General features: G+C 39.4%; 1 protein-coding gene across 1 annotated transcript; it reads left to right on the forward strand.

Moving 5' to 3' along the window:
* The first annotated feature begins 1,858 nt into the window (after positions 1–1,858).
* c1ql4b (complement C1q like 4b) lies at positions 1,859–20,167 on the forward strand. The gene is made up of 3 exons (XM_006807557.3): positions 1,859–2,356; positions 3,099–4,245; positions 19,404–20,167. Exons 2-3 carry the CDS (start codon positions 3,706–3,708, stop codon positions 19,581–19,583), a joined length of 720 nt encoding a protein of 239 aa, XP_006807620.1. The 5' UTR covers positions 1,859–2,356; positions 3,099–3,705; the 3' UTR covers positions 19,584–20,167.
* Positions 20,168–26,633: the final 6,466 nt, after the last annotated feature.

The raw sequence follows: 26,633 nt of genomic DNA on the forward strand, positions 1-26,633 counted from the left end.
TTTGAATCTTTCCAAATGTGTACCGACTGCATCCCTGGATTTTGCCTCTTGTGTGGACAAAAGTGTTATCTATCATTGGGTTTTGGGTTAAACAGCAATTAAAAGTAAGTTGCTTGATGAATTGTGTGATTATAATTTTCATATGTGGTAGCAATTTATTTACCAAAGTTCTTATCATTTACTTATTTCATGGATGGTTGGGTGGATCTGTGATACAAGATGTCTTGTGTTGCTCTGCCTAAGCTTACTTTCATTTTTTTCTGTTTTACACATTGTTACAAAGGTATATAACGCTTAATTCTGCCAGAGGTTTCTTGCTGTGAAAAGGGAGTTTTTCTTTCCCACTGTCGCCAGGTGCTTGCTCAAAGGGGATTGTTTGATTGTTTCTTTCTAATATTGTGGTCTTACAATCACAGAAAATGACATTCATGTTATTCCTGTAAACTCTTTGGTTTTAATCAAACAGAGGATAGTGCAGTGCAGAAAAGACCATGAAAACATGTATCGTAAGGAAATAGAGTCAGGGGGCTTTATACAAAAGATTCTTTCAAAGTTTTCTTTCCTTCTTTGCAATATTAACTTAAATTCACTGAGCTATTTTAGTGTTTAATCAGCGTGTCAGAGCCCACATTTAAATTACATGTGGATGTATTCACACATGTGTGCCTGCAGGTGTTCACACTTGCCATAAAGGCTCATGAGTAGCCCAGCAAGGTCTACTTATATAGATGTAGAAATAATTAAAGACTATAAATTATCATCAACCCAAAATACAGAAACTTCTTCAGCCTCTATACTTCTGATTTACCAGTTTTATAAAATGCAGAGACCACACAGTTTCCCACTTTCTGACAAGCAGTACTTATTTTCTATCTCTAAATGCAAATGTGACCAGAGGCTTGGCATCTGCCTGAGGGCTCAGTCAGCTGACAGTATGCATCCTGGGGAGTGATCTATTGATCCATATTCAATATCTGCTACACTCTCCAGCTCAGTAAAGTTGGGAGATGAATAAATGAGGAGCAGAACTGACAGTGCATACAAGTACACTAGGACTGGGAGTGCCTAAATGGCTTTACTTTGCTGTGTTATGTGTAAATACCCCCAAACCAACATTTTTGATACACAAGTGTAGAAATAATGATGAGCTGCATAACGGATGTATTTCAGATGTCAGGTGTATTTCTCATGCAGCTGAATGAGAGCTGACACAAGGATAGACCGTGTCGGCAGGGAATCCCAGAATATTTAGAGTTTAAATATTCAGTCCAATCTGAGAATTAATTAACCGATGAATACTGTAAAATAAAGCAGAGAAGAATGGAAAGAAAGTGACCAGGACGAGATGGAGGAGGTGGGGGAGTTGTCAGCAGTGATACATCTTTCATCTCTAACAAGGTCTGAAAGCTACAAAAACACAGACATTGACAACAGACCCCGAGAACACCACTCTCCTCCTTTCATTTTATCTTTTCACTTCGCCTGCCTGCCTGATGTGTTTCAGTCTCACATCTGTAGCCCACGTTTTTGTACTTAGACTTTAGTCTTTTCACACCTGCTGTTCTCCGCAAACACAACTCCACAAGTGTCTATACCTCTTAACGCCACCTGAAAATCTGTAAGGTTACAGTCAGGCAGAAAAAAGAAAGACTATCACAGAATATCCAACAAATATGCTTTAAATCTACCAAGTAATATTGTAAAACCTTTGATTAAACCGTTAAACAGATGTAGTCATTTGATTTATGAAAAGGTCACATGCTGGATAGGGCGATGCTGGGTGTGTGTTTGTGTGTGGCTGGAGGTGTTAAGGAGGGAGGATGAGGGGGGGACGCAGTAGCGGGCAGATGCTGAAGAGAGAGAGAAGCAGGATATGGGAAAAGACAACAAGTGAGTGAACTGTTGCTCTGAAAATAAAGTCGCCGTGCGCCGGATTAATTCGGCGAAAGTCTGCAAAAGTAAGCGGTCAGAATATGTAGTTTTCTCTTTGAAGGTGCGATCCACCACTTCGGCATCGCTTCCACTGCTCCCGCTGCCTTGAGCGTTTTTCTTTTCTTTTCTTTTTCTTTTTTAATTAAATGTTTTTTTCTTTTTGGGCGGACGGTGTGGTCCCGCCAGCACGCAGGACACCAGGATGACATGCTGTAAGTTGGTAGTATTACTATGACTCTGTTTCCGCCGAGCAGAGTTTGGACCGCAGCGCAACTTCAGCCGAAGCGCCAGTAGACGCGCCTCAGTCTTTCGCTCGGGTCCTGGACCAGCTTTCCTGCGGCGTTTCTGTCTGAACCCGTGGGATGAAAACCCACTGAAGACCGGGGTTAAAAAACAGAAAGGAGCAAAGAAAGAAGACATCTGGGTGAGCTGATTATTGCAGTGTACTTTTATTTTTGCACTAGTTTATAAAAAAACTTTCGGAATCGTTTTTACCCACCCTGGCTATATTGAAGCTTGGTCACTTCAATTTTAATTTAAATGAAAATGCTAAAATAATTCATGCATTTATGCTGTTAGGTGAGCAGAGAGCTTGTGAACAATGCAGTAGGCCTGGAATAATATCAACATGTAGCTTTTGTGTCTGTTGTGTTAAACTAGTGTTAACCTGTTTGCTTTTATGAATAATACAAAAATGTTTTAACATGAATTTTGAGGACCTGAACGTGATTAATACAAAAACAATCCACCTGTGTGGGTCACACTAGTTCCAATTTTGTACACCTTTAAATATGAAATTACTGCAACATGAAATGTTTCTTAGATGCCTTCCATATTTAACATTTAAATTATAAATATGTGTTATAAGGAGATCACATTTTCTTAGTCCTGTTATGATTAGGCTATATGTGTGTGTTCTTTTTCTTTTAGAGTGCAAGGGATTCGCTGATTTTCTGTGATTCTGTGTTTTTTTTTTTTTTGCTTTACCTTTACCTCTAAAAAAACTTAGATTCTTAGCCCTTCTTATGAGCTGCAACAAATCTGTTGTTTGAGTGGAGGAATGGGTTTTTACGATAAATACAATGGAGCACCAGCAGTAAGGGAGATAGAAAAAAAGACCAGAGATTTAGCAGTTTCCTTGTTCTTCTCTTTTCATTCCTGGACAGACAAGTAAAGCGCCCTTCCCTGTATGTGGTGGGTGAGATGAACTCCAGTGGGAATACTGTAGACCCCACCTGACAGCTCTCTGCCTGAGCAACTGAAGGATTTTCACTGGAGCTTCTACAACCACAGAAGTGGATTCGTATAAAAAGCAGCTTGCCTAAAATCCAGCATCTCAGCGGTTTTACTCATTTTGAACCAAGTAATTTAGAATAGTTGTGTTATATGATGTATACCTTTAAAGATGATAAAATCCTGAAGACATAATGATCTAGGGGAAAGTGAAAAATAAAAAGGATACACATGTACTGAAAGCCAAGTAATGGAAAACCCTAGATTTCAGTCTCCCCCTGACTTTTGATTTTTTTTTCTCCTCCTGTGTGATGCGTCAGTCTTTCCCAGTCCTTGAATAGCACCCCATTTTCTTTTCTGCGTCCCGCACAATCACATATTTTCCTGCTCCACCTTCTCAATTCAGTGGTTGCTTTCTACCCAGAGTTCAGCCTGGCCGGCACAACCATTCCAGCTAAAGGGGAGGAGGACTTCCTCACACTGGCAGCCTCACGGCTCAGCCGAAAGAAACGTGTCATTGGGGCTGGAGTCGGCGTGGCCATGGTTCTGGTCCTGCTGGTAGCCATTCCCCTATTGGTCCACACCACCAAGGGAGGAGGGTCCGGAGGAGGAGGCACGCACTATGAGATGTTGGGTAGCTGCAAGATGGTGTGTGACACTTTCACCCCCCCACAGGGAGAGCTGACAGCTGTCTCCCCTCAGCCCCCGGACTTCTCAAACCGCAGGGGCAAACAGGGGTTCAGAGGAAGCCCTGGACTTCCTGGTCCTCCAGGTCCTAAAGGCCCCCCTGGAGAGCCCGGTAAGCCCGGCCCACCTGGCCCACCAGGGCCTGGACCTGGTGGTTACGGCCCTTCCCTCTACAGCCCCAAAATTGCCTTCTACGCCGGCCTCCGGAAGCAACACGAAGGGAGTGAAATACTCAAATTTGACGATGTGGTGACCAATGTAGGGAACTACTATGAGCCGAGTACCGGCAAGTTCACCTGCCCTCTGCCAGGTATCTACTACTTCACCTACCATGTCCTGATGAGAGGAGGTGATGGGACGAGCATGTGGGCAGACCTGAAGAAGAATGGACAGGTGAGTGCGAGTTTAGGTGGGTTTGTGCTGCAGTGTTTCTGAACTGGACTGACCTCCCCTTGCAATCAAACTAACACACAAACATTAGTAAGAATCTTTTGCATCAGTGAGTTCAAATACAAGAGCAGTAAATATAAAAGTATATAACTAAATAACATGCTTAGATCAGAACTTCAGGTAATAGATGCAATTCACTAATTTAAGAAACATATTGTCATATAGTTTAAATGCAGGAAGATGCTGTGTTATTTACTATTGAAGTGGACTTCATTGTGCTATGCAGGTGGTGACTGCCACTCAGATTTTGAGCATGGTTAAAAAGAAATCCCCCAAAAGTGAATTCTAAACAATACTCCACTGAGAAAATCATAGTGAAGTTTTAGACAAATCAAATATAGACAGAGATAATTAAACTGAAATACACTAAAAATGTAAGAGACTTCAAGGATGCAAAAAAGAAGAGGAAAGGAGGTGGGAGTAAGAAATGGTTTAGAAGAAATTGTAGTTATTTGCACAACTTGCATGTGGAAAAAGAGAGAAAGAGAGGGAGAGAGAATGACAGCCAAGCGATCAAGAGGATAACAATCCTCTGCGTCTCGGTGGAGCAAAGCCAAAATGCAACAGCTGGCTACTGTCCTCTGAGAAACTCTGACTTTAACACTAATAAATAAACAAGTACAAAATGCCTGGAAAAAGCCTTGAATGCTTCCATCTGGAGAGCAGTGACAAGCTTGAAGTACTAAGCCCTCGCTCTGTTGAGGCGCTCTGATTCTGACATGTGTGCTACAGAACAGAAGAGTGATGTCCTGGGGATTACTGGAGAAGAAGAAGACGAAGGGGGAAAAAAGCATGCTTTGCATTGTTGCAAAGGTTTAATGGTAACACAGTTTGTCCACACAGATTACACGGTACATGAACTGACAACAATATGCTACTGAGCAGAGCATCACTGTGCTGGGCTGCTGTTCATTGGTACGCTTTATTAAATCTACATCTAAATAAGCAGGCTAAGAAGGATTTACCAGAAGAACACGGGCTAGTTTCTAATTTGAGAATCGCCACTGTGGAAACAGACAGATGCAGATTTAATATAAGGGTTAAATCTTATTCTTACTTCAATCAAACATTGCACATACAAATTATGTGTGTTACTGTACATGTCTTAACTATTAGGACACATTGATTTCTAGTTTTCATCAATACTGAAGCACCAACATCCCTGTAGGCCTCATCAGCAGCCCTTGCCCAGTCTACTGTAAGTGTAAGTGCTTGCGGCAGATTGCTGTTGCTTATTTATGACCTGAAGCTACCCCCAGGTCAACTACTGGGAGTCACTTGTCCAGCAGCAAGAAAACACATCTGACCTTGCTAGCTTTTCCACTATTGGCCAAAATTTAGCAGCAGCAACATCATGGAGGATGCTACAAGGAAACAAACCCAGGGTTGCTGCAGTGGTGGACTAAAGCTATATTTACAAGTTGCCCGTGTTCCCCAATGTCAGTTTCTTTTTTGGTTAGTGGGTTGTGTCACAAAGCTCTGAGACGTAGTAGTTCAAGAAATAATTTTTTTTAATTTATTTATTTATAAAAGTTTTTTTTTTTTTTTTACTGAAAATGTGCTTGTTGTAGCCTGACATTCTCTTTTTCTTACTGATTTTGAATGATATATAATATATAATATGTGGCATCCCCTGATTTTCTATTGCAGTGTGTGTGTTGCAGATCTGAGGACAGATAATAGTTATAAATTAGTGCCACAGCGAGTTTGATTATTTATTATTATGCCTACATTTTATATTTTATTGTGACAAATTGATCATCACAGCCTGTGAAAGATTGACTTTGCACTTTGAAAAAAACCCCCCTTTTCCTAGCCCTGGAAACAACATAGTATATCTTCCAAATGATTGTTTGCAGGGAAAAAAGCACCTAATCTTTAAAGTTGAAATGTTGGAAAACAATATTTGGTTCATTGGCTTGCATAACGACTGATATTGCTAACCAGTTATCATACTTTCCACCAAAACGACATAGTCTACCCATATAATAAAAACAGTAAGTTAAAATGAATGTCTTATCTTATCTTATCTTATCTTACTTGCTGATGCTGTGTAAACGTACATTTGAGCTAACCATTACTTTCAAATTCAGACCTGTTAGTCTGTTTCATGCTGCTTCCAGACATGTAGTATATTGAATATACATTATGTGACTGATCGAGTCCATAAAGAAAGCTTTTCCTAGTATTATTGATTTGACAGCATGTACCTAAGGTGCAGAGTAAAAAGGACAGACAGCTTAATGCCAGATATAATTGGGGGGGACCTGGTTTGTTGCAGCGTGCCTTCACAGACATTGTCATTCCTGTCTTTTCCTGCTATTAAATCTTTCATAGCTTTTAGATGAGATCTTCTCCCCTTCACCTGTGCCCTTCCTTTAGTCATGTGCTCGCGCACATACACACACATACACATGTGCACCTTGCACTTTTCCTGTCCACACTAGCTATTGACTCCTTCCCCATTAATTATCTTTTTCAACAACTAAATTATTAAACCCAATTCAGTGCTGATCTTGCCCTTTTCATTGCACCCGCCTTCCTTTTTTTCTATTCTTCTGCTAATAGACAGGTGCTCATGAACCTTGGTGAAGCTGCTAGGTCAATGAGAAAACTTTAATACAGAAATTCTCTCTTGAGAGATAGCCAAGACACTACAACTACTACACCACACTACACTACAACTATTGTTATTATTGGTCATTATTGTGAATTTGTTGTTCTTCAAGGAAGATTTGATTCTGTTTCTTATAAGACATGAGAAATAAATGATCAATTAAAATATTCACAAAAAAGAAGAAATATTCTTGTTTGTTTTAGATGAAAAGATAGATACCAATCTCTTTCCTGTACGGTGACATGAAACACAGATTTTCATATCACAAATTACCCTACCCAAAACTACAAATCTTAAGAGCACATTTCAAGGTCAGGCCAGTTTCAGCCAAATGGGTGATTTTCAACAGTTTTCTGTTGGCTAAGTGCTTTTAAAAACCAATGAAAACCAAAAGAAAAGCATTTAAAGCCAATTCAGGGTAAAATAAGCAAAATATGGCAAGAAAATAAACAAGGACACTATTAGATAAAATACAGACGCTCTTTCATACATTGAATGGAAGCATGACCAACAAAGGGTGTTTACTGCTACTGTGGACCATGTTAGTATGTCTCCAGATAGATAGATGAATAACAATGTTTGCAGATGACATTGTGATCTTGTGATTCTTGTGATCTGGAAGAGATCATAGAGAGGTGGAGGTACGCTCTGTAGAGAAGAGAAATGAAAGTCAGTAGAAGAAAGAAAGCATACGTGTGCGAATGAGCAGAAGACAGGTGGAAAGGTGAACCATGGAGTAGAGATAGTAAGGGGAAGATGAGTCTAAGTACCTATGGTCAACCATCCAAAGCAATGTACAGTGCATAGGAGAGGTGAGGAAGAGTGTGCAGCCAGGGTGGAGATGCTCGGAGATGAGTGTCAGGGCTGATTTGTAACTGAAGGATGGCAGCAAGAGTGAAAGGGGAGGTTTAGAAAATGGTAATGAGATGTGCTTTGATGTATGGTTTTGAGATTGTGCAACTGACAGGAGGCCATCTGGAGGTGGCAGAGCTGAGGATCCTAAGATTTTCAATGGGAGTGACCACGATGGAAGGAGTAGAAATAAGTACATCAGAGGGAGGGGACGAGGGGTGGAGACAAAGTTCGAGGATGCTGAAGATGCTTTGTGTAATGTTGAACTTAATTCCTGTTACTGAACAAGAATGGTTTAATAATCAGTTACTAGCAGCTCATGTGCTTATTAACCAAATCTTTAGTTAAACTTGAACTGGATCCAGACCTTTGAATCCATTCAAACTGACTCATTACCTAATCAGACTGTAAGTAAAAGATGGAGGTACTTGAAGTAAAAAGTGAGGCGCGAGGGGCAGCTCGGGCTGAGAAACTAACAGACATTGCACGGTAGCGACTTGTACTACACTACAAGGTGTCCAATTCATAAATCATACACTGGTTTGTCACCTGTTGTTCTCTAAATGGGACCAGTATTTTCATGCTATAGTTAAAAAGACTTGAAACTAGAGATGAGATGATCGTTGATCATAAACTCATTAAGAAAGTGTTTACTGAGATTATAATTCAAATAAACAGTAGTGTATTGACTTCTATACAGCCTGACATGTTTTTTAGCTTGAAAATCTGTCCTTGTCAGTTAAAAAGAACATAAGGTTAAGACTTTTTATTTAAGCCTTTCCAGAGGCTACTTTCTTTAAACCAGCATTATTACTGAGTAATAAGTCGAAAAAGTGACTGAAGTGTTTTTACTTTGCTTGGCTCTATTTTTTAACCCTTTAAAACCAGTCAGAGCAGCACGCTCCGTTTTGCGCAACTACATTTAAATCCCGGTAGCACTGCAACCACGTGAGCTAGCGCAATAATTTTTTTTGCATATGAAACCAGAGGAGTTGTACATCTTATGCCATCAGCTTGTCCTAAGTCACAGTTTCCTTCCACATATAGCTTTGCAAAAACTGCATAAAAAGCACTTGCAGCAACAAAAACATAATAATCCAGAAACACTTTTGCCGATCCAATCAGCTGTTCGTAACTATCGCATGTCCGCCATGACCTGCCCGAAACCGGAAGTGACGTCATTTTCGCGGAAATGTAGTTTTTTTTTTTTACCATCAGGGCCTCATGAGCCTATACTGGTGTTTTTAAAAGTTATATTTGACTTTATGACTTTCTGTGTCGTTTCTGGGATGCTTAGGACTAATATCGCACTGCTGGAAATAGTTTATTTTGATGCATATGCAGCTTTTTTGCAAATTTGCATTATAATATTTATTTTCATTTTTCCTGCAGTATATAAAAATTGGTGTATTTCAAAAAACTATGAAGACACTCAAAATAAATTTCCTGTGGTGGGAAACTATTTTGTGCAACTTTTTTGTATTTACAGTTTTGAGGGATAAGCCTCTTAAATTTCTCTAACTAGAAATATATGTTAAAAAAACAAAAACGATTTTCAATGTTTTTGTAGTTTATTGCACTTTTTTGCAATTTATGTAATTACTATGCACTTAATGCAGACATATTATTAAAATTTAGGCTGTAATGGTTGTAATGATGTATAGCAACTTGAAATGCTCCCAAAAATGGCTCTACAACATGTAAAAACATAATATAAGCTCTGGCGGACTAGGTTCTATGGTAGGTCTTAAAGGGTTAAAGCCCATCAAAACCCATTTGTGGGTAAGGCCATGTGTCACTGATGAATATACTTATCCATTTTTATTAAAGTGTGCTTCAGCTATAACCCCATAACTTCAGCTATAATGAAGCTATAACGTCATTAGGATCAGGTGTCCTATAGACACTCTGCACTTGCAATTTGTCTCTAGTCATTGTTTACAGAGCATCACACAATACATTTGGTTAAAGTAGACATTTATACATTTTATTCAGATGTTTTGCAGATTTTTGTTTTTACTCTGTGCTAATTGAACACTTAAAAAAAACAGATAAAATCTGATCTCACTGGCAGTTGGGTCCAGTTGCATCCTTGCTGTACTGAAGGGAAAAAACCATTTCCTTTAAAGTCTGCCTTTAACATATTTCACAGCATGAGGTGACTTGTTTGCGTGCGTGTGTGTATGTGTGCGCGCATTGGGCCTACGACAATCGTCAGACTGACGGGCACAGTGTTGATCCACTTCTTGTCAAAGGGAGCAGAGAACAAGACACATCCTGGGGAGAGATCACTGCAGAGTGAGACAGAACAGACGAGCGGGCTGACAGAGAGACAGAGATGGATGGATATTCACAGGAGAATGGACAGAGGTTCTCTAAATTAAGACATGAGCTGAAGACTAACCACAAAGCAATGCAGTCAGCCAGACAGTATATGACAAAAAAATATCAGACGTGCGGCCGGTTCTTCATCTCAAACAATGGCTAATGAATTATGTAGCTGATAAGCTTACGCCACGTTTGCAGAGATTAAGCACTCAGTGCAAAGAATCTTCTTCCCTCGCTGCGTCCCATAACTCATCAAGAGATTGGTGTTGAGGTAGATGACCTTTTCAATGGATATATAATTCACCACCAATATGTTCTTTGCCCTTTCAGTGATGAGCATGGAGTGGGAGTATGAATATTTATAGCTGGTCCAATATGGTGGAATCAGGGTTGGTCAGTTGGTCAGTCTGTGGTTCTGATTGCATCTGTGTAGTTGTTGCGTTTCACTTTCTCAGACAACCTCGCTTTGGTAGCGCCACTGGTTGCATCTTTGAGGCTGGTGGACAAACTGGGCCCTTATAAAGCTCAAGTGTGAGGCTGAGAAACTGATTAAAAGTTGTCCCTAACCTTTGGATTAAAAGATTAAAGTTTCATTTCAGTTTCAAGCTTTTAAAGAAAGGTCTTGATTTAAAAAAAAAATAAAAATAAAAGCGAGGTTTGTCCTTAAGCGTAAAGCACCAAAGATATTTTTTCAAATGCTTTTCATTTTGATACTCATAAACATCGCATGCCCCCAATACTTTTTTTAATTATTATTTTTTTTAAATCTTCTTGAAACGCCCAGCTAAAGTGTGTCTATAATGAGGTCTGTGAGCTAACTTGTTAATTAAATAATACAGTAAAAAGTCATGATTATGACAAACTTGGACTCAATTAGGAGAAAGATGAACTCGCCTCCAGTAGGTAGGTGTGATGCGGCTGCTGTGAGAAGAGGAAGCTGCTAATTACAGTGAGCCAGACAAGGTGTCAATATGAGGCTCATGACTTCATTAAGCACTTTTAATTTTATTTTATTTTGGCACACTGGCATGCTGTTTTCTTTCTCCTCCAACAGTTGTGCATGTCTTGATAGAATCATTAATAAACATTTTCTCCTGTGTTTTGAATTGCATTAGTGTCACAACGGCCCGACATTTTAATGGGGAACATTTTTCGATAAAGGATGAAAGTCCATCTTTTCAGACAGATTTCTTGTAGAGCAAACTTAAAGAATTTGTCCTATATACCCTGCAGCTTTTCTTGCTTTTTTTTCTCTTCTTCTTGTCTTGTCTTCTATGTATTTATGCACTTGTCCGTGTGCACGGCCATTATTTAACTATATGTTTCTTGTTGTAATGGCCGAGGCCATTATATTCCAAAGACTAAAAGGACTTGGCTGGTTGTTACTGTGTGTGGCCGTGCCTTTGTTGTGCTTTCCTTTTGCCTTCCCATTATATCATTATTCCTCCTCATCAAGGAAACTGTATTTTGTCTCTTTCATAAGCAGCAGTGTGCTACAGTGTTTCTGCTTTCATAACTAACAGGAACAATTCTGAAATGTCCCTGGGTTATTGTCATTTTTAGAGGTTAGAGCAGAATTATCAGAATGGGCTAATCTGTGATCCAGGGTTTGCATGGTGATTTAGTGTTTAGTTGTTTTCTATTTCTGAGTATAAGTTTTTTCCAGTTAATGCAAGATAGTAAACACTGGTTTTAAAAACAGAAAAAACATCAGCTCCCTCAGCTCTGGCATTAAATAATGCCAGAGCTGAGGAAGCTGATGTGCTTCAGGTAGACCATCAAGAGAACACATTTATATCCAATTAAGCTATCCCCTCTACTGTCAAAGGTTTCAGTCTAGAGCCAATTAGAGACTTTCTAATCAACATCTTGACACCTTGGGTCCTAAGTGTCATGGCGAAATATTAGCATTTTGTATGCCAATTAGTGTCTGAGTCTGCAGTGCAGGAGAGGGGTTACGCGTCGACCTGCATAATAGAAACAAGAAACCTCAGGCTGGTACACATGGGTGGAGGTTGAGAGAAAACAGACGCTTTTATGAAAAAAAAAGGCCAATTCAATTGCCCTTCTTCTCTCTCCCTGTTCACCTTTAGAGGTCCCTCAGGTAAGTTTAAGAGACCCCGTCTCAATCGCTCGCTCCGCTCTGAGAGGTCTGTACATCACAGTGAATGAATCCTGTCAGTTTTATTACCAAAGGATCAAGGCACCACTGCGAAACAAAACAAAACCGAGAAAAAATAACACACTACATGGACAGCACACCTCCCAAACCTCATTTATAGCCCCCGTTCTCCTCTAAAACAGGCATGCTTGATCAGTTTGTTATCCAACATCCTCCCTCTCCATCACTCAAGGCCTCCCTCAACTTTGGCTTCCTTTACTCGCATCCTGTGCTCGGACTACTAAAGTGCACGCAGCTGCTTACTCGTCTGTGCGACCTAATCCAAATTTCTGCTCTCACACCCACCTTTTCATTACGCATACACTCTTCTCCTTGCCCCATGCCCTCCTTACATCAATTTTCTCAGACATTTTATGAATGCCTCTATAAATATGGTGAATGCATTATGGCTAAATAAATGTGAAATACATGTGTCAGCCCTTAAAAAAATGTCACATGAATGAGTGGCACACAGCTGAAAATGTAGATTTTATTGAGCATTTAGGACTGTCGGTGAATTATTTCCATGCTGTCAGTTTCCTCACTCTCTCTCCTCCTACCACCGCTCTCTGGCTCTCTTTCCACATTTAATGTTGCCCCAATGAAAAGTGTAGGCAGTGTAATCTTCTCTATTGTCCCTTGGGTCTTCCTTCTTCCCAACAGCAGCAGATCACGTCAGAACAGCGTTGGGCCAACAGACAGAAATTCACTCCCTTGTCGCTATCAATCTCCGCCACTGTTGACAATAATCCTGATCTGCCTTTGCTTCTTGTTTTCACTCCCAAAGCCCCAGTGCCTCCTGCCCACTTTAGGAAAACAAGGTTTCACTGTGATTGTTACTGACAGCTGAACCTGCAGACTCATCTGTGCCGGTTTCAGTGTCACAACACAATACGATCTTAGTATGGCCCGATGGGGGAAAAATAAAGTCCTTTTAGTGGTGGAATAAAAATTCAATATTCAGATAATGAGGAGGGAAAATAACAATTCAATTAATGCAGCACATATCTACAAAGCTTGGACAGGACAATATAAGCATGTGGCTATGGACTGTATGGAGACCAGTGAGTTAGATGAAGTGTTTTCTTCATACTTAGTTGTTATATTGGGAATACATGCATGTGGTTTGGCATTGCATGATTAAAAAAGCCAGGAAAAACATCATCTGCAGCATAAGTTGTTCGAAAGATGCACAAATGACCTGTTCCGTGTGGATTAATGCACCCCAATACCATCACTGATGCTGGCTTTTAAACTATGACGAGCTGGGTGATCCTTCTCCTGTTTAGAATTTCACATTTTGAATGTTCAGTTTTTAAATTTACATCAATTTGATTTATTCCTACTTTTCTTTTCCAATGTCAGTGATGACACGGTATTAGTGAAATTGCAGTGACACACAAAGGTAGCCTAGGTAAAGTTTTTCCTGGAAATTTTAAGTAAATGTAGAACAGAAGTGAAAAACACCAACTAAAGTAATTTAAGATTGAAACTTTTCAAGAGATGCACGATATCGTCACGAAAATTGAAATTGAACAATTTATTTCCTCCTGGGATGTTGTATCTGATGTTGAGCATTTTAACCAGCTGCTCATAGCTCTTCTTTACAACCACGTAACCACATTGCTACTTTCCAGCCTGCTTTTCCTGTAATATGGAGAACAACTAGCAAGTACTCCAACAATCCTTGATGAAGTCATTTGTTTACTTTTGGGTAAAACATGATCAGCTCCTACTAACTCTGTTTTTAGGTATTTAATCATCACTGGATGCTAACACGCGACTCTTGCTGTCAGACATGTTTGGCTTTATGTTCATTGATTGTCCTAGGGAACATAAATGCATTGCATTGCTATATCATTAATATGGAGAAATCACACTTCTTTTAAATTATGTAAATTATTGTGGATGTCATGATATGGCACAGACCCAGTTTTTCACTACATAATCCTGCATTTCTAATGCAGTGCCACTTGACCTTGCTCTTTGCATACAGAGATTTCTCTGAATTGTCTGAATGTTTTAATGATACAACATAAGAAAAAAAACCATTAAGAAATGCTTTTCTTTAATTGGTGAGCTGTTGTATTTGTCGACATTTCCTCACCATTTTTCTTCTAAAAGTGTCTTTGGGGTATTTTACTGAACCCCATTCATGTCTCCAATAAGTCTAATAAGTTGGTGTTTTACAGGCATTACAAAACTTTATCTTTTGTTTTCCCTGTTGGGGACAGATGCAACTTTAGTGCCTGAAAGATTTTGTTGCTGACACAAAAATAAATATATTTTTTTGTTTAAATTAAGTAGAAATTCTAAAATTAAAAATTAAAACTTATATATGGAGAGTGAGAAATTAATTATTTTTTAATGTGGAAGAATAAACATTCAATAAACTCCAGTTTGAAAAAAAAAAGTTTTTTTTGCAATTATCTCATGGTTCAGGTTTTACAAGTCACAGAGTAAAATAGGTCACACATTTCATCATGTGATGTCAGAGTTCAACTTACATGCAGATATATTTGTTCGTTTGTTGTTATGAATGTAACATAGAATTCGTGAAGCAGCTTATGTTCATCCATGAATTACTTCTACTGTCAATCGTATTAATATTGATAATATTTAAAAGGTCACACTCTTGTAAATATGTAGATAAAATGTACAAAGATGCGTCTTGTCCACTAGTTTACTGTATATAGGAGGGGAAAGGGATCCATGAATTAATCATAAACATAGCACATTAAATGTCAGCATCTCCACTGTCTGAGTAGAGGCTAAGTAAACCTACGTGCCTCATAAAGAAGTCAACCATAAAAAGCCATAAATAACAGTGTGTCCTTTTGGCTGGCAAATATAATTAGCTGGTGTTCATTTAAAAGGCCATTCAATGAGGTAGTGTGAATATCACTGCTGCAACTTTTGTTGTGACCCTTAAATGCTGATTCAGGTAAACATCATTTTATTTCAAGCATGGTTTAGGTTTGCTTACGATAATATTGTCAATGTACATGCAGAGGTAAACTCACTTTAGCTGTAATTTTTACGCAGCAAAACAGTTTCCCCACTCCTGTTTAATATGCTATTGGTCTGTCACTACCCTAAAAACAGTTCAGAGGGCTAGACGCTCCTACAGGGTCTAGACTTCAGGAGCAGTCCGCACCTTCTCCAGCACATCCCCTGCTCCTCCATTGAACATGTAGGTACATTTACATTTTCTCCGATCAGCCCTCCGGCCATAACAAGGTAAAGGTGCTTCAGTCTTTACTCATTGATCCAGTGGTGAAAACCTGAAGAAAACTGACCTTCACATGCACAGTTTTTATGAGACAATCCTTATTCCCTCCATTTTTGAGTGGTCATAATGTTTTCTGCTCACTGGTGTACTATACAGCAATCCTCACAGCAGCCGGCCAGCCTCTACCTCAGCTGACAGTATACTGTCAGGGGAATCTTGCTGTTCAACCATGTAGACAGATGTTGAATGTACAAGATGTAACAATCCCTCTACTATAATATTTCTTCTAAACCTACTTGTTCTCCTCAGGGGAGACATGCAGTCCCTTCAGAGCAAAGCAGCCTAGCACTGTAAAGTAACAAAATGTCTTCCATTGTTCTTGTTCTTTCCTTAGCTGTTCACCTGAGATTCACAAAACAAAAAAGGAGGAGATGTGAGGTTATCATGATGCATAGAGAGGGCAGGGTGGCTTGTGAATGTGCCATAATGTATCCTGACCTCCTGCTAGTATTTGGTGGGCCCGTTTGACCACTCTAGCCTATCCTGTGCCCCCATTTATTGTGATTGTACGGAGTTATTGAGGAGTTGGACCTATTAGGCGAGGAGCTGCCATAGCTGTCTGCCTACCAATTACTAGCCAGCAGCTATGTACAGCCTGCCCCGAGGTAAAGAGGGGTAGAGGATGTTGTAAGAGGTTGTGGGGGAAGGATAAAAGTGGGGTTGGGGATGCTGGGTAGGGGTTCTCAGGAGACCTGCCACAGCAGCACGTCGTTAATCAATCCGATTTAGACCGGACAGGGACACACTTAGACGCTGCCCCCGCCAACACTGCCATGGCAGGGGAGAGAAAGCGTGTGCGTGACCTGCATCTTATTCCAGTATGCGGACACAAAAAGATGGATAGATGGGTCCAGAATGAAGAGAAAGGAATGGGGTGGCAAATGAGAGAGGGATGATGGAAGGGGCGTGAGGTGTGGAGGGAGAGACAACAATTAATGGAGTGATGTGAGTTGAATTAAAACAAAGGAAAGATATTGATTCATTTCTGTCCTAAGGAGGGGAGTAAAAATGTTCACCTTCTTGATGTGAAAGAAAACCCCACAGAGAGAAATGTATTTGATAAAATTGATGAAAGGGGCAAAATAAAAATGTTGGATGGAGGAGGAGAAAGGGGGAAGTTTAGTCTGATTTGATTTGTCTTTGTGATCACAAGAGATCAGTGAAGTTTGATGACTGGCGGAGATGATGGACCATATCCTTAGTCAGACTCACAGGAGGAGACAAGGATAGAGTTAGGGCGTCCTATTTGCATTCATTAATATGTATGCACATGTGCACTTTATTTTCCACTATTAAATGGATTGCCTGCTTGAATAGTTTGTTACCCAGCCAGTGATAGTGCAATTTATTATAAGGAGATTTGCTTACCGAGTGCGAAAACAACTCAGATTTTACCGAGAGCGGATGAAATAACAGGCACATTTAACAACATCATAAATAAAGACGCTCCTTTGTCACCAGAAAAGCTGCTCAACTAAATCCTGGGATACTGGATTGGTCTTCGAGAATTAGGTACACAACATTAAGTCTGGTAATTGTGCTCCCTTCTGCAACATGTATGGGATCATTGCCATCGTGTAATATAAGGGCAGTGCTAAGTGGTTGCATATTAGTATGCATGTAAATATGTATTGTTAGATATAATGACTTCTTCCTAAATGACTGGTCATATCATTACAGACCAAGCATCATGTGGATTGCATTTCCTTCTCCAATCACAAAGCTGTCCAGATGTTGATAGAAGAGTAAATAATGCCTCATCTGAGCAGATTTACTTTTTAAAATTGTGCAAGGCTCCATGGTTTGCAGCCTTCACACTGGATAATGTGTTAGCTCTGTATACCAGCAGTTAGTGGGTGGCAGAGTTTTGTCTTACAGGAGTGTTGATAAGATTGTTTAGTGATTCTGAGGCTGCAGTGTGCTGACGTTCAAATGTCCTTGGCTGTGCCTTTTATTCATATCTGACGCCAAACAGGGACGACATTCTTCTTTTGAATGTTTTCATCAAAACATCGGACATTTTCATCATCTTGCTTGTCTTGAAACTATGGTTTTATCGTGTTTCCTTAAAGCCAAGTGATAATTACTTTCAGTGCATTCAATTCAATTATATTTTATTTTTATAGTGCCAAATCAAGTAAGGTAAGCACCCTAAAATAATAGAGTGAAAACCCAAACAATGAAACCACCCCCTATGAGCAAGGACTTGGTGAAAGTGGGAAGGAAAAACTCCCAACAGGAAGAAACCTTCAGCAGAACCAGGCTCAGAGAGAAGAAGCTATCTATTGCATTAGGGCTAAGGTAAAGATAACGGGTAAGAGAGACAGGACAAAAATTTAAAGTTACAGCTCCTGCCATGCGCCTTTAAGCCTCATGCAATACATATTTTGGTAAACTCTCAACACTGTCATCACTGATGCCTCTGGGTTATTTCTCTTGTTTGCTTGTTTTTTTTAGCAGTACCAAGTAGCATTAGGGATTGATGAGTTGAGCTTTTAGCAAATAATAGTTTTAGTGGGCAGTGGAGATAGCTACTGGATGTGTAAATAGACAAGTTCACCACGTCCACTTGAAAGGTCACAATAGGCCAATGTGGTATTCACAGTTTGTCTACGATCCCTTTCTTGTGATGAGAGCAGCACTGTCCTCTGACACAAACGGTCAATGCATGACAAGCAAAGACAAGAAAAAGGTAAATAAAACTGAAAGCTGTTTGCAGTTAATGACGCTGACATGGATGAGCAATAGCAAACACTTATAGCAGTGATCAGAATGTGTGAACCTTCACTGTGTTTTCTGTGTTTGTGTGAAAAAATGAACTGATGTGTTCCTTGATACTTTTCTGCTAATCTCCCATCAAACTGTCCTCAGCAACAGGTGGATCAGGTGTGACGGCAACAATCCTCTGGAAAAAAAATAAAAAATTCATGGTGACTAAAAAAGCTGGTGGTCTGAGACGGGAGTGTGAGGCCAAAGATCACTGCACATCTCATTTATCTACCCAGTGGACAGGAAGGCATCAGCACTGATTACATTACACCACGATAACAGAGTGAAACAGGAAATAAAACAGCAGTAGTGAACAAACTGGTTGTAGGTGAGATAATGTGGTGAAAAAGATAAACGTGTTAAAGGGAAAATGTAAAAAAAATAGAGGAATTTTAGTTATTATCAACAACGAATTTAAATATAAATAAAAGTAAATGCGTTCTTAACATGTTGGATTAGATAACTGGACTGTATAACACATTTTTGACTAGTGTGAAGTCCATAGTTCTGTCATGCTGACTAGTTAATTAACATTTAGATGGCAGTGGTGAACATGTCTCCTCTGCAGGCGATAATTAGTGTTTGAAGGCTATAAGAGGAGACCTCCAATTAAAAAGAGAGATTTGTAGAAACTTGTAGTTGAGACTGGATACTGAAGATGAAATATTAAAAAATAGCCACTGAAAATCACTTTTGGTGTCTATAAGTAGGTTTATGATTATATACATAAAAGCTGTTAGAAAAACAGAAAATATTTTTAACAGTAATTTTTTTATTTACACAAATGTTCATGTAATGGATGTGCAGCATAGTTACATTTTAGCTAATACTAATCTTTAATTTCTCTGAAAAAAGCAGGTTGTGTCAGCATGAAAGAAGAGTTGCTGTTTCCTGCCTTTTTGAGAGTGCGTGCAGACCATTGTCGCCCACGAAAACATGATTCAGCCTCACCGCAGACAACAACGTGTCTGCAAAACACACTCGTGACATCAAACGTCTGCTTTCCATGTGGCATTTTCTTCTTTAATGGTCTTTTTTCAATCTTGGCCGCCTATCAATTCCTTACTTGTGATTTTTCGCAGGTGAGGGCCAGTGCAATTGCTCAAGACGCAGATCAGAACTACGACTATGCCTCCAACAGTGTTATCCTGCACCTGGACGTGGGGGATGAAGTGTGCGTGCAGCTGGACGGGGGCAAAGTTCACGGGGGAAACACCAACAAATACAGCACTTTCTCCGGCTTCCTCATCTACCCTGACTGACAATGTCCTCACATTCCTATACTCCCCCTCTGTAATCAAGCAAAAAGTTTCATCTCCTTTCTTCATCTAACACTGCCATAATGTAATTTGTCATTTAACTGCCCTTCAGTAAATGAAACATTGTAATAATATGACCACAGCTAATAGATAGAGCTTGAAGAGAATTTGTGTAAAAATGAGTATAATATTGTACATATTACCAGATAACATTTACTCAATATAATACACTTGTGTGATCACTATTATGTGCCATGTACAGTATGTGTAAGCATGGCTAAAACACAATTTAAATACATCTTTTTCATATGCACACGTTTGCCTGTACACATGCGAGTGTCCACGCGTTAAGTGAAATTTACTTGTCGTTCTGAGAGAGGATGATCGTCCCGGCCACCGCTCTGAAATCGACTGGAATGATATCTGAATGTAGACTGTCAACCGAAGTGTGCGTATTCGGCTGCGGCCTATCGCCTTTACCGTGAGATGGATTTCCAATACGGCCGTAGACGTCAAACAAGAAAAGTCATGAATATATTGATCAGAGCTTATAATAGAGCCAACTTCATGGTCATAATCCGGTGTGTTGTATGCAGAGATGGGCAGTAACGCGTTACTTGTAACGCGTTACTGTAATCCGATTACTTTTTTCAAGTAACGAGTAAAGTAAGGGATTACTATTGCAAAAACGGTAATTAGATTACCGTTACTTTCCCGTAGGAACGCTGCGTTACTGCGTTACTAAAACCGTGATTTTCTTGCGAGAATGTCTCATGACAGTGACGTAAGCGAGTGCGATGTTAGTGACAACAGCTGTGTGCAGATCAACAATGGATCATATATCGAGTGCGGGAGAGAGTATGAGCGTGCAGCGTTTAAAGCGTGGAAGTACTGACCTTATTTTGAGTTTGATTCCGTAAAAAGTGACAAAAACATTAGTGTCCGCTGTGCGTGGGAAGAAAACTTCTTTTTACAGCGAAACCCCCCCCCCCCAAACTTCCAAGCAAGCACCGAGTAGCTACGACGTAAAGAGAAACTCACAGAGAAACTGCGGTATCCTTCCACTGACCGCTGCGGCACACCTGCACCAGGATAAACCTCCGCCTACTCTACTCCTGCTTTACAGGTGAAAATAGAGCAAAAGGACCGCTAGTCTTTGACTTTATTTATTTTCTGCTGTGTTTTATTTGCATCAGAAAGAGTGAGTGTAAACACACACACACACACATATATATATATATATATATATATATATATATATATATATATATTTTATGTGCTGGAATGTGCAGAAAATAGGTTTAAATGTTGAACTAATTTCTTCCAGTCAGAGAATGGTGCATATAATTAAAATTTTGCTTCATGCATAAAGTTAAAAGATTAAAACTAACAAAACAAGTTTTAAAAAGAGACTTTTCCATTTGATTACATTTTGTATGATGGATTATGTAGAAAAAGTAGAATTGGGCTGAAAGATCTATCGCTTTATCACCTATTCAGGTTGTAAATCATGTTTTTAAAAAGTAACTAAGTAACTAAGTAACTAAGTAATTAATTACTTTTGAAAATAAGTAATCAGTAAAGTAACGGGATTACTTTTTTGGGGAAGTAATCAGTAATTAATTACTGATTACTTTTTTCAAGTAACTTGACCAACACTGGTTGTATGTCTGTGTTGATGCCGCATACACGCCTGTGCTTGCCCTTTATTTTGTGCTGAGGTGTAAAAGCATCATGTTACTAATGGTATGACTTGCACAGTCTCTGACTCCTGCAAGAGGGAGGAGGAGGGGTTTTGAGATGTTGATAACAGACCTTTAACAAACCCAATATGTCAATACTGAGATTTAGCTTCGAGATTTATCCTGACACCGCCTCATCATATCCTGCTAATGAGCTGAGGCTTCTTCTACAGCCTCACCTGTTGGGTGACACACAAATCTTTCCTCTTTAAATAGTGATAGTTTGGGAAATATGGTGATTTTTCAATATGAAGATCATGGGATGCAGTCGAATAGCTGAAGTAGCTAGTTCGACATGCTATCTGCCCACCTTAAATGTTGAGATTGATGGATTGTGTTAAAAGCCAGCTGTCATAGTGAGGTTTAGAATTGATATTATTTCTTTTTAGAGAGTCTCACATGAAGGCTTCCATAATGTTCTGCCCACTTCTTCAGTCATGGCCACTAAATTCGATAGATTGTGTTTTTTCTATCTGCAGAAATGTTTTTTTCGTGGCATGGCTTTGCCGGGAAATCAGTCTCTCCACCCTTCAACTCACATATGTGGAAAGCGTAAAGCAGGGAGAGCAGCAGGAAGACCCTCATACAGAACAGAGCAGGCATCAGTAACAACAGATAGGACAATGATGCATGACGGGATGAGAGGTGGGTGGCAAAGCGGCTTGCAGATGAGCAAGCTAAAGCAGCTTATACAACACTATCAGTTGATGCTGACCGGCACCGAGATCAGCTGATGTGTCAGGACTGCAGCTGAGCTTGACTTCATGGCCTGCCTGAGCTAATGCTCTGCTGAAATTGTGCAATGGATTTAAAAAAAAGAGAGAGCCTCCCTACCTCCTCACAGCAGGCCAATCACAAGAGTGAAGCGGTTGTAAATGTGTGATTGCAAGAAAAACAGTTTCCCAGTCTAGTTCCCAAAATGTGAAGCTTTTTTCTTTTTAATTTTAATGTGAATGTATCCATGTGAAAAATCTCTTGATGTTACTGCCATGTGCCATACCTATAGGTTCTCTGTGCCTTATACTATCAATTTATTTTTATTTTTTATGCATGAGATGGTTTTCCCTTGTTAAGCTAAGTGAAGAAGATGGTCCACGTCATGCAAATAGAAATCAGACACACTACTTATAAGAGGGATTGTCTTTACAATGTTAGTGCATACTGACTTAATGAAATGCACACGTTTATGTTGCAAATAGTGACTACGAATCTTTGTGTGTAACTGGATGTTACTGACCCTTGTAAATAAAAGGCCACAAAAAAGACCAAGATGAATTCTGTATGGTGGGAATCAATTACAGAAGCATGACACGGTGTAATAGAAACTCTGCATCCACAAAAATTGTAATATTTCAATGGATCCGAATTTTCACGTTTAATTTTTTAACATTTTTTAATAATATACCTTGAACGTAAAACTCTTTTTAACACATTTGTTAGAGTTTAGTGCCATGCAAGTAGAGGGCTTCATTTTAAACCGTGTGAAGGAGACGTTATTATTAAGGGAGCATGACCATACCCAGATATTTGGATGTGGATTATTCTTACTCTTTTTAGTCTTGTGGTGAAATTGAAAAAAAAAAAAAAAACCATCTTAATGTCGTATATTGTACACAGACATCCCCCATGTGTAGCTTCATTTAACCTCTGCGCCACGATGCGTCCTACTGTGTGTGTTTTCTGGCGCTGCTACCTCTGTTCCCGAGCAGTAAAGATCCATTGCTCTTACTGTTCTTTGCGAGCTGAGACCATGAAATACAATTAAAAAAAAGAAGATTCAGGATGATTTTACTGTCAGGCGGAACCAGTGCTTTCTTTATTGCTTTTATTCTGTCTTCTTTCCACAGGAAAACAAAGACGCTGTTGCAGACCTGTTATGATAAAGTGTCTTTGAAGTTTTCAGGGTGTTTTTTATATGTTAAAAAATGTTCTTTTTCCTCTTTTTTTTTTTTGCAGCGCTGAGGTCTAACACATTTTTCAGGTTCAGTTATTTGCTCACATAATTTTGCAACAGTTGCCTTGAGATGCACAACTCTCTCAAAATGCTGAACAACAATGTGTGTGTGTGTGTGTGTGTGTGTGTGTGTGTGTGTGTGTGTGTGTCCCTGCTTGACTGCATTATATGCAGAGGCTTTCTGTCTTGCACTTTTTGTATATAAATATGACAAAGAAGAACAGCAAATATATATATATATATATATTTATACTTTTAACTTTTATACTTTTAAATATACAATATATATATATATATATATTGTATATTTAAAAGTATACAACCCTAACTCCAAAAAAATGTATATGCTCCTTTCTCAAGGCACAAAATAGAGAGAGGAGAATCTTTAAAAAAAAGCAAACTGGTTTCCTAATGCTTTCTGGTATTTGCATCAATAATAATAATCTGTCTACACCTGTGTTTAAAATACAGCTTTGCAACTTTTTAAAATCACCTGCAAAAGGCTGGAAAAGTAGGTGGTAATTAAAAAAAAGTTAATTAGATTGGAGTAATAACACTTATTAGTTTATCTGTTACATGATTGGGTATAAAAAGAACATTTTATAGTGGCACAGTTTCTCAGAAGTAAAAATAGGCAAATCCAAACCCAAAACGGTATCTACAAACTGCTGAACAATTTTAGGACAATGGTCCTAAACATAAAAGTTTAAAGACTGAATATCTCTTCAATATCATCTACATTGCATAATGTCAAAAAATTCAGAGAATCTGGAGAAATCTCTGTGTGCAATCTCTGTGAAATCACTGGCCCTGTGGCAGCACTGCATTAAAAACAGGCATAGAAATAACTGCACGAGCTGAGGAACAGTTCCAGAAATCATTTTCTGTGAACACAGTTTGCTTTGCCATACACAAATGCAGATTAAAGCTTCAACAGGATCCTCAAACACCACCATCATCTCTGAGATCTGGACTGAGACAAAGTGGAGAACTGATCTGTGTACAGACAAATCTCTTTGGAAAACATGGAGAACAGGTCTTGTCTAAAGAAGAGAGGGACCATTCTGCATCTTTGATGGTACGGGGATGCTTAATTTTCTATTGAATTGGCAGCTGGCACAACTGGAATGGCACCAAAAATGCTGAAATGTATTTATAGGTTTTAGAACAACATGTGCTCCCACCAGAATGGGAAGGCCTATAATATTTCAGCAAGACAATTCTAATAAGTTCTCTGTGTTCTATTGTGAATAAATTATGGGTTTATGAGCTTTGCAAATCATCGTGCAAATGTAGAAAATTAAATTTAACTGAGTTTACATTTCTGGCAATGTGCAAATTGCTTAGGATAATAAGCACTGTAAAGGTGGAATTGCAATATGTTGTTTGTGTGCAAAAACATTGATTTTACTGTAAACTACATGTATTTGTGGACATTTTTAGCTGTGCGTTTCTCTTTGTAGGATTTTAGTGGCAGTAAATCCCCAAAACAAAACATACACAAGAATAAGGTATTCCAAATTTAGTGAGTTGGTTAAGCAGGAGCATGTCAGCCACAGGCATCCATAGCCACACAATGTTGACAAATAGGCACATATTTGATATTCTGATTTTTTTTGTTCTGTTAAAAAATATCTTTAACAGGCAGTATTTCTTTACGTAGACATGTTTGTTTTTACAATATTTTGATTTTGTTAAAGTGTTGCTTTGACCTCAATGCTAACTTCCAAACAGGCTTAGAATGCTAGCATGTTGATGTTTTGTAGGTTTTTCCATCCATGTTAGCATGCTAACATTTTTTGTACTAAGCACAAAATTCAACTATTGATCAAAAATAATATGAATAAGAAAAATGCACTGTGGTTTGTACATGGTTGCTTTTGCACTACCTACAAACATCCAGTGTAGACAGAGGAGCCTGCATATAGAATTTAATTGCATCAAACAATGCCTGGTGAATATCTTTGTTTCAGGTTTATAATTAAAAAGCTTGATGCCTAAAATTCTTCATGAGTGAGCTGAACGTACTAGTGTTGCAAATAGTTATTGAAATGTCAAAGATTTGTCTTAATTGCTGCTACAGCAACCTGTTTGAAGAGAGCTTTCCCATTATCAGACTTGTTTCTTCACCTGCTGCTGCTTCTGGCCCTTTCCGAAGCCACCCACTGAAAGTGAAACATTGAAACATGAAAGAGTCTCACCTCCCTGGAATAAAAACAAGGAGATGGATCTTTAATTAAAGGTGAGAGCTAATACTATTCAGAACGAGGAGGTTCTTGCTGAATGTGGACAGTAGGTAAGGGGAATGCTGCACGGGGGGTTGTTGGGCATGTATCTCGGCAGTGTCTCCCTCCCTCTGAGTCCCAGCACTCCCTCCTTGCAGATTCCAGCGTTAAGTTAATTGGACAGGGAGAGGAGAGGGCTGAGGAGGGAAGCGTTCAGCCCCATTAGCAATCCCCCTGTGGAAGGCTGAGCCGAGAGGATCACAGACTCACAAATAGGAGGATTAAAATAATCAATAGGCTTCACTCTCTCTCCCTCAGCACAGGCAGCCCTGTGTACAACGCTCACACACACACAAACACGCACCATTACAAAGATATGCACACACACGCACACGCTCCTGAGCAAATACAAACACACCAAGAGTCTGAGGAATACTAGTTCAAGGAGCGCTACTCTGCCCAGTGGTGTCTGTGGACTTTCACAAATTAGTCTGGGTCAGGCAACATTTACACACATGCACACACACACACACACACACACACACACACACACACACACACACACACACACACACACCTATTCTTTGTTAATGAAGGTTAATTCAGCCTCTGACTAAACGAGGACCAGTTTAAAGGTCAGGAACATGAAAACAGTCTGACATATCTATATTTTGCTCAGTTATTTCTGAACTTTAATGGCTGCTGAATTTGCTCTCACATAAAAGACTTTTGTATATATATATATTAGGGGTGCAACAATACTCGTATCGATATTGAACCGTTCGCTATTTTATCAACTTTTCTTCTGACGATGCGGTCTGTGTTGAGCGCTCAGTGGATCTGCGTTCGACTACTCCGCCTAGGCTGCACTGTCGAGTGCAGATCCACTGAGCGCAGCGCAAGCTAGCAAGACAGAAGCTAAGCTCGTTGCAACATGGCTACTGCCTCAACGCTACCCGAAATTGAACCTCCTCCATCCTCATTCAGATCTGGTGTTTGGAACTATTTTGGTTTTCATGTGAAGCATGACCCTGATGGTAAGCGCGTCATGGACAAAAGTAAAACAGTGTGTCGGATGTGCCACGCAATGCTCAATTGATGGGAACTACTGCGTTAGCGCAGTTTGCTCGTT

The sequence above is a fragment of the Neolamprologus brichardi genome, chromosome 5 (genome assembly GCF_056152115.1).
Source record: "Neolamprologus brichardi isolate AB-2024 chromosome 5, ASM5615211v1, whole genome shotgun sequence".
Taxonomy (NCBI): Eukaryota; Metazoa; Chordata; class Actinopteri; order Cichliformes; family Cichlidae; genus Neolamprologus; species Neolamprologus brichardi.